The 13,688-nt window shown below is 54.1% G+C and overlaps 1 protein-coding gene across 1 annotated transcript; it reads right to left on the minus strand.

The window, feature by feature from the left end:
- Positions 1-549: 549 nt before the first annotated feature.
- Positions 550-13,402, minus strand: LOC106723292 (zinc finger protein 271-like). The gene is made up of 3 exons (XM_014527416.2): positions 13,066-13,402; positions 7,953-8,056; positions 550-5,654 (listed from the first exon to the last, which is right to left on the minus strand). Exons 2-3 carry the CDS (start codon positions 8,047-8,049, stop codon positions 3,946-3,948), a joined length of 1,806 nt encoding a protein of 601 aa, XP_014382902.1. The 5' UTR covers positions 8,050-8,056; positions 13,066-13,402; the 3' UTR covers positions 550-3,945.
- Positions 13,403-13,688: the final 286 nt, after the last annotated feature.

Here is a 13,688-nt window from a genome sequence, read left to right on the forward strand (position 1 = left end):
TCCTACCCTGGCACTGGCCTTTCTCCAGCAGTAACACCCCCCATATCACCCCTTGCCGCTGCCAATCCCACGGCAGCGCTTTCCCTGTAATACCTTTAGGCATGGGTGTGTAAGATGCCCAGAAAGTGAGGGACCAACAAGCTGCGCAATTTTCTCCCATGCTCATCCTCATGGATGCATCAGGGCTGCTCCCCACCTGGTGTTAGGCAGCCTCAGCTAGGTCAGGTCCTACATGAGGGCTTCACAGTCCCAGACAATGACTGCCTGCACCGTCCCTTTACCGAATCATTCATGAACGCATTGAAGAGGCAAGCAAGAAACCCTGGGCTTCACCGAGATTGAGAGCCAAGCTCACTTGCCTTCCAAGGCGCCAAAACTGTACCCTGAAACCTTCCACCCCTCACCCATGGTTGGCCTAAACACTCATTTTAATCTCCTGTGTTTCTGGGAGATGTCTTCCCAAACCACACTTCACCGCATCCCTCCATGCCTTCTCCAAAACCCGTCCCAAGGGACGTCTGCTTGAACGTACGCACAGACGATGCCCACAGCTTCTCCTTTATCCGCTAGTTTATTGACACGCTCAAAAGAACTCTAATAGATTAGTGAGGCACGAGTTTCCTTTGCGGGAGCCGTGCTGGTTAGACCCTAGCATATATCGTCTTCTTCTAGATGTTTGGTAACTCTATATTTCCATCATCGTTGCAACCAGGTGTGTCAGCTCCGGAGAGACGGAGCTCCCTGGTCCGTGGTTCTGGGATTAACCCTAACGCCTTTGGTAAAATTAGTCAGTCACAAAGCTGCGAGACACGCACATCCAAACAGAGGCTCTTCGGCCATAACATTCGGCATCTGTGTCGGGATCTCCCGCTGCGGAGCAAAAAAGCTCTTTGCTCTTTTCTGAGAAGGAAATGGATGGGAGGTTGCAGGAGAGAACCGCGGTGTCCGGGCTGCTGGTTTCCCATCTAACCCCCAAAGCTGCTGCCTAGACAAACCTTTTGAAAAGGAACAAACGTTCCTCGGGAGCTACGCTGGCTGACAGCGAGGCTTTTGGTGTGCATCTTTCTGAGGGCTGAAGGAACAAAGCTCATTGCCTGGCTTGCTCCCCCAGGCCAGCTCATTCACCTCATTTCTGGGATCCCGTCCAACTGAGGGGTGACTCATGATGATGGCACATGAGTGACGGGAGTACTTCCAAGCCTGAGATGGCTGGGCCAGCTGGAGTGCACACAGAGACCTACCAGCCCGAGATGGTGTCCAGTACTGATGTTGTCAGGGAAAGAAGGACACCCATCTGCTTCTCCTAGCACAAAACAGAGATAGTTAGAAAGTGGCTTAAACTCAGGAGCGTGGGGCTTCTGCGTCCCTGTTCACCCTCCCCTTCTTTGCTAGCAAAACTGGATAGTCTTGTTCTGCGCTCCCCTACTCAGGCCCTCTGAGTCTGGCCCAGTCCCCTGCCTCAGCACCATCCTGCAGCAGTGAATCCAACAGTCCAACCCCATGTCAGACCAAACAGCCCTAAGGAATCGGTGAAGGATGGGACCCCTGGTTAACTAGAGGGCCTTGGGGCCAGCAGCAAGAGCTGAGAGACCTGCAGGGGGAAGGAACAGTGTAAGGAGGCAATGCACCAAGTTCAGGACCTTGATGGGTTTGCAAAATATACCCTGAATATCTAATGTGTGCAGCTGCCCCACCCCACCCTGTGTCTCCTGGAACGACACAGGGGCAAACTCCCAGCCAGGGAAGGTCAGGGGAGCCAGAAGCTGCAAAAGTGAAAGGCAGGGACTATCTGTTTCCTCCCACCCTTGGACTTCTGCCTCAAGACACCAGCCAGCGGCCACATGGCTTTGTCAGCAGCCTCCAGCTGTCTCAGTCAAGTCAACACCCCTAGAGCCTGGCCCCCTGGCTTTGCACCCCGCTTTCGTAACAAGGGACAAAACAGAGGAATCAGCAAAAGGGAAAATGGAGTCCTAGCAGCACCAGGGAAGTGGAGGGCAAGGGCTGCACCACAGCCATCCAGCAAACGTGGTGATTTCTTGGCCACGTGGGAGATGCGAAGCAGAAAGAAGCAACGTGGCATCAGGGTTGTTCCTGTAATGGGTGGGTATGGTGGGGGTCAGTGCACACCAGGCTCTCGGTGACAGGATCCATGCGACGCCTCACTCCTGCAGGCCACAGTCTCCACCCAACTCTGCACGGGACGAGCGTAGCAGCTCTGGATCCTACATCTGCCCTGGGCTGACAGAAGACAGGCGTGGGTCTGTCAGTGGTGGGCAGAGTCCTTCGCACAGGTGACACCTGGCATCCCCTATGAGGATCTCCCTACCACCCTTGCCAGGCTCCTCATCCAGGCTGGCCTGGGGATCCTTTGCTAAGGCAGACGAGGGCGAGTGCACTCTGCTAGGGTGCCTCCAGCTCCCGGGCTGGGGAAGGAGGGAATCCCAGGATCCATCAGACTCTGCAGTGCAGCAGGGTGCCGGAGCTGCTGGACTGGGGAAGCCCCACATGCTGCCTCCATCCCAGGGACCTTCTCTCTGGTAGGTCCAGGTGCGCTGGTATTGGGGTGCGGAGCAAAAGGCGGTCACAAGAGTGTCCCTGGCTCAGGTGGGTCCAGACAGTGCTCCCCCCGCCTTGGGGGTTGGTGGGGGTGAGCGAAGGGGGAGCAGACCCTTAAGTGAGGTGGCTCCATGCACTGCTCCCTTTGCCCTGGCGTTGGTGGGAGCAGGGTTATGCGTGCCCGGCCCCTAGCTGAGGTGGGTCTGGGCAGCGTTTCCCTGCCCTGGGGCTGACGGGATGAGGGACATGTGTAACAGGGAGCTGAATGCTCCAGCTACTTTAAGGCCGGGGTTCCCAACCCCGGGGCACAAAGGGTTGGCTGCCAGACCCAAAGTGCCCGAGGACCAGTAAACGGTGGACAGGAAGTGACTGGCATGCTGCGGACCGGCAGCCAACCCTGCAGTATGCCAGTCGCTGCTGGTACGCAGTTTGCCAGTCCGCGCTTTGTTGGTCCTCAGCATAAAAAGGTTGGGAACCCCTGCTTTAAGGGGAAAAAGGCTGCAGGGAGGGCTCAATCAGCATTCGAGGGAGATGCCTGACCAGAGAGGGCCAAGCTTAGGGTGTAAATAAGCCCAGATCCTGAGCTGGGTCGGCAGTCTGGTCCTGGAGGCCAACATGAGAAGAGCTCCTGAGCAGACTAGACAGAGACCACCGAAGGACGCCCAGAACACCTGCAGGTAATACAGGTAACAATGGCAGTTTAAGGTGGGACTAAGAGGTGGAGGTCCCAGCAATCGGTGGTTAAGAGGGACTATGCAGAGGACGTCCCAATAGGCCCAGGAGCAGGGCCAGAGAAGCTGGAGAGCCCACGGCCCAGGGAGAGGCCAAGAGAGTGCTGTGGACTGGGGCCAAGGGCCCATTAGATTGATTGAGACTGATTGGCAATAATTGATTGACTAGTAACATCTGTGAGGCTTGGATGTGGGGCGAGGAGGCGGCCACAAAATCAGCCCTTAAGGCAGTGAGCAGATGAGATCTTGCTCAGGGATCCCTGGGGCAGCCCCCCGTTTCTAAATACAAGTTTACATCAAGGCATGGCTGGCGAGCAAAAGGGCAGGATGCTTAAAAGACAGGGTGAAACAGGGGCTGGGTCGCTGCCGGGGGGTGCATCACACCCGGCCCCGGGGCCAGTCTTTGTTGCAGCATGCCAGGCCCCTAGCTGAGGTGGGTCCAGGCAATGCTCTCCTGCCCTGAGGCTGGCACAGTCGGGGTAGGGTGTGCTGGGCCCCTAGCTGAGGTGGATCTGGATACTGATCCCCTGCCCTGGGGCTGGTGAGGGTGGCATGTGCCAGGCCCCTAGCTGAGGTGAGTCCACACAATGCCCCCCTGCCTTGAGGCTGGCTGGGAGCAGGGGCGGAGTGGGGAGGGGGGCAGAAGGCCAGGGGGCCCCTAGGTGAGGTGGGTACGCTGGTGTTTGCTGAAAGCAGAGCTCCAGCAGAAGCTCTTGCCACACTGGCCGCAGCGGTAGGGACGCTCGCCGGTGTGGGTGTTCTGGTGCTCAAGGAGGTTGGCGCTCTGCCGGAAGCTCTTGCCGCACTGCGGGCAGCGGTAGGGGCGCTCGCCGGTGTGGGTGCGCCGGTGCTTGATGAGGTGGGAGTTCTGGCAGAAGCTCTTGCCACACTGCGGGCAGGTGTAGGGGCGCTCGCCCGTGTGGGTGCGCTGGTGCTGGATGAGGTTGGAGCTCTGCCGGAAGCCCTTGCCACACTGCGTGCAGCGGTAGGGGCGCTCGCCCGTGTGCGTGATCTGGTGCTTCGCCAGGTAGGAGCCCAAGGCGAAGCTCTTGCCGCAGGTGGCACAGCGGTGCCGCTTCTCCCCGGCGTGTGTGCGCCGGTGCTCAGCCAGGTTGGAGCTCTGGCTGAAGATCTTCCCGCAGTCGGGGCACTTGTAGGGCTTCTCGCCCGTGTGCGTGACCTGGTGCCTCAGCAGCTTGGAGCTTTGCCCAAAGCTCTTCCCACACTCGGGGCACTTGTAGGGTTTCTCGGCGAGGCGACAGGCACGCCGGTGCTCGGCCATCCGGCAGCTCCACAGGAAGCTGAGGCCGCACTGCGGGCACCGGAAGGGCTGCTCGCGCTGATGGTGCCGCAGCCCCGCGCTCTGAGCATAGCCCTTGCCGCAGGCCGAGCACCGGAAGGGCTTGCCCTCGCCGTCGGCGCTGTGCCGCAGCCGCTGGTGCCGCGCCAGCTTGGTGCTCTCGGGGAAGCGCTCCCCGCAGTCGGGGCAGGTGACAGCCTCATCGCCAGCGTGGGTGCGCTGGTGCACCTGCAGCGTGGCCCGCTGGTGGAAAGCCTCCCCGCACTCCGGGCACCGGTACGGCTTCTCCGCCCCATGCTGACTCTTGCGGTGAGCCGCCAGGGCAGCGCTCCAGCCAAAGCGCTCCCCGCACTCTCCGCAGCAGTAGGGCCCCCCGCTGGCTACATGGGTGCGCTGGTGCTTGGCTAGGTCCGAGCTGACCACGAAGGCACGGCCACACTCCCCGCAGCGGTATGGCTTCTCCCCAGTGTGCGTGCGGCGATGGGTGACCAGCGTGGACTTGCGCCCGAAGGCGCGGCCACACTCCTCACACCGGTATGGCTTCTCTCCGGTGTGGGTGCGCTGGTGATGCACCAGGGTAGAGCTCTGGCTGAAACGGGCTCCGCACTGATGGCACCGGAAGGGCTTCTCACCTGTGTGGATGCGCTGGTGCTCCAGGAGGGTGGAGCCGCGGCTGAAGCTCTTGCCGCACTCAGGGCAGCTGTGGGGCTTCTCGCCGGCGTGCGCCTTCTGATGCTCCAGCAGGGAGGAGCTCCAGGTGAAGGCCTTGCCGCACTGGACGCAGCGGTACGGACGCTCGCCAGTGTGCACCCGCTGGTGCTTAATGAGGTTGGAGCTCTGCGCAAAACCTTTCCCGCACTCAGAGCACCGGAACGGTTTGTCCTCGGCCTCCGCTGGCCGCTCCCCTGGCCGCCGCTGTCCCGTGCCCCCTCGGGTGCTGTTGTCCCCTTTGGACCGAGCTGGGAAAGACTCATCTGTTTCCTCCTCCTCTTCCTCCTCCTCCTCTTCCTCTGCCACGTCCCCAGCTTCTTCTTCCTCCTCTTCATTGTCGCTCAGGACCCCATCGTCTGCAAGAAGGAAAAGGGAAGGAAGGCAAAGCTCTGTCAGCCATGCTCAGGAGAGGGAGGGCCTGGCACCTCTTGCCTGCCTCGGGAATCTCCCCCAAGGATCCCTGCCCACTGCCCCTGGATGAGCTGGTCGGGATTTCCCATCGCAATGATTTTCCCATGGAAAGTTTGGTCCCTGCCCCAAACTGAAAATTTTGAGCAGGATCCTTTCTATTTTGACAGAAAATTTCCATTGGGGAAAAAACTATTTTGAAAAGAAAGTCACAGCACAGCTCCCTGCCACCTGGACGACTTGCCTGGTGGGATAAGGGAGGCAGCTGGCCAAGGAGGCAGGTCTGAGGCTCACCGACGCTTCTGGGGATTTTCATTTCGTAGGGGTGCACCGATACATCGGTCCAATATTGAACTGGCACCGATATAAAGAAAATTATCTATATCAGAAATCATCCTTAAGTGGCCGATAAGTTGTCTGATAAACGCACGTGCACAGCCGCAGCGCAGCACATGGGCAGTGAAGAGCACAGCCGGCAGCAGGTAAGTCTGGTGCAACAGGAGAGAAGGGGATGGGGAAGGAGGAAGGGATGGGGCTTGTGGGGGCTGATGTAGGCCCCCACCATGGGGGAGAGTGAGGCTGGGGCAAGTGCTGCCCATTCGGGGCAGGGTGGACAGGGGATGAAGCCACAGCTCGTCTGGGGCGAATGGGAGGGAGAGAAGGCAGCTCCCGCTGCCACGTGCTGCTCATTTGCCGGTACCTGCTGCTGCTCCTGTCCCTTGCCCCAGCCTCACTCCCTCCCTCCTTAAATATGAAGATATACCTCCTTAAATATCGGCTATGGGTATCAGCCCCCAAAATCCCTATTAGCGCACCCCTATTATTTCATTTTTATAAAAACAATATATTTTCTTTGCTATCACACCGATGACTGCAGGGAGTAACAATCCACTCGGGTCGTTTGTAACCATCTTGGTAATTGTGTGAGCCTGGATATTAAAAGCAGTGGCTGGTCCAGTTAGTATGGACTGCTTATCTTATGCTTGTTGTTCACAGGGTCAGACACTTTCTAATGGGAAAAAAAAAAGATTCAGTGGACTCACTCGGTGCCAACTAGACTGGCAGGGGGTTTTAATATCTCAGAATTAATATTCCAGTCCAACCCAATCATCAAGCCAACAACAATTAAAATACCAACTACAAACGCCCCAGAGTAGACTGTTATTTTACAGTCACTGTTTTACTAACCACAGTAAAATAAAACAAAACACCCAAGAAGATATAGCTACGGCCCAGGCAACCCCACTGCCTTTGAACTGCAGATAGCGGGGCGCCCTACAATGTTTTGTCCATAGAAATCATAGAGAATTAGAGCTGGAAGGGATCTCCAGAGGTCATCTAGTCCAACCCCTGCTTGAGGCAGGATCATCCCTCTCCCTACCATCCCATACAATTCCATAATCTGAGCCTGTGCATGGGTGGCTCTGTACAAGGCAGCTCATTCTCCCCACCCTTTTATCTATTCAGACCAGAGGTAGCAAACATATGGCTACCAGCAGGCCACTGGAAGTTAGAGATCCTCTGGCTGGTTGAAGGGCAGTGCCCATGGCCCGCTCTCACTTGGGTCAGGTGTGCAGCTGTCATGCCCACCCCTGGGAAAGGGTCTACAATGAACCTAGTAGGAATTCTAGACAGGAATTTTAAAAAGCCACCAAGTCCTGAACTGCAAGGCACATAATGACTGTCTTTGGGGACCCCTTGCACTCTGCGACTGGGGGGGGACCTTGCTGGCTTGTCTGTATGGCCCTGAGTGCCACAAGGGCCTAGTCTATCACTACAGCACATGTAATTCATGGGAGCGGACAGTGCCTCTGCAGCGGCCTTGCTGATGCATTTCTAGGCATGGAGCATGCCAAAAAAGCAAGGCATCTTCAGAGCCGCTGCAAAGCGCCAGGCCACGGGAGCGTAGTTGAGCACCTTCCTAACTTTTCCCGGCCTGCAGAACTCACCGTGAGAGGCCCAAAGCTCAGACCCGGGACCAGATAACTGAAGCTCTGATGGCTGGAAGAGCTAATGCTAACCGTGTGGCCCTCCTTGGGTGGGAAGCAGCTCCTCCATGGCAATCGGAAACCCAACAAGGCAATGAGATTAACCCACATCAACCTGCCGGAGCATTTTCACAGCTCCCACTGTGGGACAGGACATCACGTATTGATTCGACTAGGCAAGTCCACGTTGCTCAGTCTTCCCCTCTCCCACCCGAGATGATCCAGGATCCCCCCCAGTCTGCTCCATCTATTCCTCACCTGTCAGGACCACCTGGAGGGTCTCCCTCTCGTCCGAGTCCGGGTCACACGTCTCCTCCCCCGGCTCCATCCAGGAAAACGTAGCTGAGGGTGCCATCGGGAACCTGCCCCAGGCAGAGAGAAGAAAGGAGGTGGCTGTTAGCTGGTGTGGGGACCCCGGCTTTGCTCAGCTAGATGCCAGTCCCCCAGGGGCAAGCAGGAGCCAGACACATAATGGGGAGCCTGTGCTTTTCCATGAAGTGCCCGTAATTTAAAAAATGTCAGAGAGTAGCAGGGCTGGCAGAGCCCCCGGGAGGTCACATATAGTCTCAACCCCCAGCTCAAAGCATGGTCATCCCCCACTAAACCATCCCAGTCGAGCGTCTGTCCAAGCTGATCTTCAAAACACCCAGGGGATGCAGATCCCACCATCTCTCTGGGCAGCTTGTTCCAGTGCTGAACCACCCTCCCGGTGAGCAAGTCCCTCCTAATACCCAACCTCAATCTCCCCTCGCTGCAATTTAAGACTTGCTCCCTGTTGTCTCCTATAGCTGCACAGAATGATCTACCTCTACAGAATCATACAAAATTAGGGCTGGAAGGGACTTTGGGAGGACATCTAGTGCAACCCCTGCTCAAAGCAGGACCAGCCCCAACTAGATCCCAGCCAGGGGTTTGTCTAGCAGGTCTTAACCCTCCAGCTTCTCTGGGTAGTCTGTTCTGGTATTTTACTACCTTCCTAGTGAAAAAGTTGTTCCTAATATCCAACTTTCCTTGCTGCAACCTGGAACCATTACTCCCTGTTCTGTCATCAGCTGCCACCGAACAGTCTAGCTCCATCCTCTTTATGAGCAATCGTCAGCTATCTAAATATTGCTATTAAATCCCTCTGAGACTTCCCTTCGCCAAGCTAAATTATCCCAGGTCCTTCAGCCTTTCCTTGTATGTCAAGTTTTCCAGACCTCTTGTCTCTCTCCCCCCAGATTCTCCGTACACTTCCCGTATCTTCCTCGAAGCGCAGGGCCCAAAACTGGACACGTTTTACCTCGCCAGTGCCAAATAAAGCAGGATGCCTCAAAGGTGGGTAGCCCATCACTACTGCTTTCTGTGCACGCAAGAGACCGATGGAAAGGCACCTGGGCACCCCAGGGACACACAAGCCTCGAGGGTAGGGTAGCAGGGAGAGGGGCAGGGCTGTTAGCCCAGCTCCTTACCCCAAAAATGGGGCATTTACGGGGGAATTGCAGGGGTACCTTCCAAATGCATCATGACAAAGAGGACACTGAGTGACAGGGACAGCTCAGCAGTGGGAGTTTGAAGTGGAGGTTCTGGGGCTAACGATGGCCTGCAAACACCAGGACTTGGCAGGATTTTGGTGGCCCAGGAAGCTCCTTTCTGGACCACGGCTTTCTCCAGCACCTTAATCCTACCAATGGACATGCAGGGTCTCTCTGCACAAGCCCTGCTCCAGCCCAGGCCAGAGTTGGCAGCGGGGAGGCCAAGGGGAAGCTCTCCAGCTTGGTTATGCAAGATCCAGTCACAATGGCTGAGGTCAGTCTTCTCATAGGATCATACATCAGGACGGCTGGAAGAGACCTCCCAAGGCCACATCTAGTCCAGACCCGTGCTCAAGGCAAGATCCTCCCTGACTAAACCATCTCAGCCGACCTGCTTTTGACAACTTCCAGGCACGGAGATGCCACAATATCCATAAGCAACCTCTTCCTATGCTTGACCACCCTCGTAGTCAGAAAGCTCCTCTTCATCTCCAACCTCCATCTCCCCTTCTACAGCTTGAGGCCACCACTCCAAGTCTTATGGCCGCAGAGGAAAGCCCGTCTCCATCCTCTCTATTCAGGTATTTAAAGACTTCGATCATATCCTTCTCCAAATTAAATTGCCCTAACTTTCTGCCTTTCCTCATAAATCATGCTTCCCAGGTGCTTAATAATTATTATTTTTTGCTCTGTGCTGTACTTCTTCCAAACTATTCGCATCCTACTGGAAGTGTGGGGCCCAAAACTGGACACAGGACTCCAGGTGAGGTCACACCAGTGCTGAATAGAGCAAAAGACCCACTTCCCCGGATCTGCAAGCGACACCCCAAAATGCTGATGGCTTTTTTTTTTTTGGTGGCTTTTCTAAAGTTATTCTGTTTCTCCTGCTTTGTTCTCCGATATGCTCGTCTTATAAAAGTCATTTTGCTCTCTTGCCATTATTGGGAAGGGCAGCATAGGAAACACCTAAATAAATCCATTCCCAACACAGTTTGGGACTTGCAGGCCCGTCTAAGGGAGCGAGTCTTGGAAAGCCTGCAGCGGGGAATGCGTGGGAACCACACAGAAACCAGCTGCAGGGCTGGGATCTGTGGGCATGCAGATGGAAAGTTGGAAAGGACAAACCTCTTCCGCAGGGAAGCAAAGAGACTCATGCTATTGCCAAGACCAGCGATTAGGTCCTGGCAATACTTCAACGGCTCTCCTTAAATCAATCCTTTTGTAATAGATAACCTGGGGTTCCTTTTTCTTTAATTTTGGTTGAAGTCTTTAGCAGTTTCCTTTCCCTGGCTACAGTCAAAGTGATGGGATGATGGACACCGTTGGCTTCGGGGTCAGTGGCCAGGTCTGACAGCTTCGGTCACGGGGGCAAGAAACTCTGGGAGTAAGAGGCCAAGACTGATGGCTGTAAAAGCTTGTACATGAAACACAAAATAAAAGTGCCTCTTGCACCAAAGTGCAAGATAGCAGCTGGGGCAAGATTGGGTTGTGGTAACAAGTCTGCCACAAAGAAAATCAAACTCCACTGATGGCTTGCAGCCCATTAGGTGTAAGAGAGAGTGGAGCTTACGGTACCAAATACCAGACCCATGCCTTAAGATGGTAACAGTCCTCAACCTTTCACTGCACCTGAGCCAAAAACAAATATAAGTGTTGGTTCAAATGATGGGCAAAGACCTGATGCACTCATTACATGCATATAACATGACTCAGAGCGCAAGCCAGAAAGCCAAAAGGCCTGGGGAGAAATGGAGGGATGTGGATATGCATCTCAACTGAGATGCATTGAGCTAAGTGTCACTAAAGGAAACAAAAGAACTCAAATATCCACTTCAAAGTAAAGCCTGTAAGAGAGAGGAGAAAAGCCAAGGTGCACTGAAAACATGACTGTAAATATATCCTGGTTAACACATTCCCCTTCTGACTACGACCTATTTCCCAAAGTAAACATCCAATACCGGTCTAAAGTTTTACCAATGTCTCAATGCTTATTATGCTAAATCGGTCTCTGTGACTGCATCTAACCTACTTCACACCTATCGTCTGATCCGCACTGCCTGGCATTTGCATTCATTAAGGCATCTCTCTCAAGACAGGCCGTTAATCTCTAAATGTTTATTATGCTAAACCAGTGTATCTTCCTGAAATCGCACCTAATGTACCCAACAGCCTCTGATCTATTTACATTTTAACAAACCTGCTTTGGTCTAAGAAAAGGCATCCCAGAAATGTGTAGCATCTTCCCTTAATCAAGATCTCTCTCAAAACGGGGGAGTAGGTTGTAGCCGTGTTGGTCTAAGGACATAGGCAGACAAGGCTCTTTGGGTACATCTGATCTGGGGGTCGGACTCGATGATTTGGGGGTTGGACTCGATGATCTATTGAGGTCCCTTCCGACCCTAACATCTATGAATCTATGGATCTCTTGTATTAGACCAGCTCATGTAGTTGGACAAAATCTTCTTTGCAAGCTCCACTCTCTCTTACATCTAACGGGTTGCAAGCCGGTAGCGTGTTTAACTGTCTTTGCAAGCTTGCACAGAAGAATTTGTCCAACTATGTGAGTTGGTCTAATAAGAGATCAGATTTACCCAAAGAACCTTGTCTCTCCCTCTCTCAAAACAGGCATTCGATGTCTGTCAAAGATCTCCAAAAGCCATTTGATGCAGCTCCATTGTTAAAATAACTACCCAAAGACAGACTTCTGCGATCAGCTTCCTCAAGGGACCTCATTCGATCAATACCCAATCCCAGTCGATTCCAAACGGAACAAAAGCTTGCAAACACCACACAGACCAGATGCAAGTGTAATATGTTAATGCTGCCCTCGCCTGCTTTGTTTGGACTTTGATTAATCAACTCTCCAGGAGGAATGCTTTGAAGCTACACAATTCACACAGTACAAAAAGCAAGACAGACCTGCCAGCAAGGTGTGCGGTCCAGGGAAGATCAGAAAGCCATCCTGCACCTAAAATGGGACTATGTGAAATGTGCTGGGACTACAGGAAGAGAGAAGAGGACGAGGGAAAAGAAATGGCAGGTCTCATATGGCGGAGAGGGGTCTGGAATAGGCTTTTTCAGGGGCAGGCCCTCCGAGGAGGGTATGGGTACGGAGATGGGTGCACGGATACACAGAGCGAACTGTGTAATGGGTTTTTTATTGTTTAACTGTCAAAGTGTGCTTTGATCTGCCAGGTGAGCCACGGGGGCTGTTTGGCAGTGTTGGAGGTAAAGTTTATATATGTATGTATTTATTCTCTACTCATTTATATAGAGAGAAACGAATAGTTTTGCACCAAAAAAAATAGCTACCCTGCATCCAGCCCACAAGTAAAGGACCCGCACTCTGCGAAGCTGTACAAGAATTGCTTCCTGCCTGCTCTTGCAACTAAGATAATGCAAAGACTAATAACACTTCATTTATTGAATAGTAAGGAAAAGTCTTTTTGGCTTTTCCTGAGTAAATCTGATATCTTTTATCAGACCAAGTCAAATAGTTGGAAACATTCTTCTTTGCAAGCTTTCGGGTATAAATACCCTTCGTCAGACCGAGGAAGCACCTGTGGTTTTCTGTTGTTTCGTTTTTATAGTTTGTTGGTAGTTATTAAAGCAAGCCTTTCTGCTATTCAGCGACCGAGCGTTGTGGCAGTTCTTAAAAGCGCTAGGTTTAGAAATTTAGGTTTAGGTGTCTAAGCGCAACGTGGGCTAACAGGGTCCACGGTGACGTCCCCCAGGCTGGAGGAGCTCCCCGCCAAGGAGCCCTGCACCTGCCTGGTCCCTTCAGGCCCAGAGCTGCGCAAGCCTTGGGGCAGACAGACAGCCCCTGACCCCGCAAGGACGCGGCCCTACCCCATTACCTCTCAGCACTGGGGTCCACCAGTGGGAAGGGGCCGTTGCTCTCATTGTCCACCAGGAAGTCCGGGTAGGTCGCGGGCTCAACCTGGGGGCCGGGGAAGGAGGAAGAAGAGCATCACGCGGAGGCACCGATTGGGGACCTGGACTCTGAGAGGGGAAAGAGACTGTCCCCCTGCTGTGGGGGGAGCAGGGCCACGGAGCCTGGGTTCGGCACACGTACACACACACACACACGTCACACACACAGGTGGGTAGGGCAAACAATCACACCAACATACAGGCCCTTCCTCCAACAGAGGAGCATGCACACTTGTACACAAATGCACGCGCACACGCACACACACGCACACACACACACACACACACACAGAGGTACTGCGTACGTTGCACCCCAAGCCCACAAACATACACTTTCTACCCTCAGGTAAACCACACACACACACACACACACACGTACGTGTGTGGGTAGGACAAACAATCACACCAACATACAGGCCCTTCCTCCAACAGAGGAGCATGCACACTTATACACAAATGCGCGCACACACACACACAGGTCCTGGATAAATTGCACCCCAAGCCCACAAACATACACTTTCTACCCTCAGGTAAACCACACACACAC

The sequence above is a fragment of the Alligator sinensis genome, unplaced genomic scaffold (assembly GCF_000455745.1).
Source record: "Alligator sinensis unplaced genomic scaffold, ASM45574v1 scaffold581_1, whole genome shotgun sequence".
Taxonomy (NCBI): Eukaryota; Metazoa; Chordata; order Crocodylia; family Alligatoridae; genus Alligator; species Alligator sinensis.

What these genes read in the sequence shown, in the direction of transcription:
- LOC106723292 (XM_014527416.2), bottom strand. Translation starts at nt 8,049, where the DNA reads ATGGCACCCTCAGCTACGTTTTCCTGGATGGAGCCGGGGGAGGAGACG. An exon ending in CCTCCAGGTGGTCCTGACAG is followed by an intron (nt 5,655 to 7,952) that starts GTGAGGAATAGA and finishes TCCTTCTTGCAG; the next exon opens with ACGATGGGGTCCTGAGCGAC.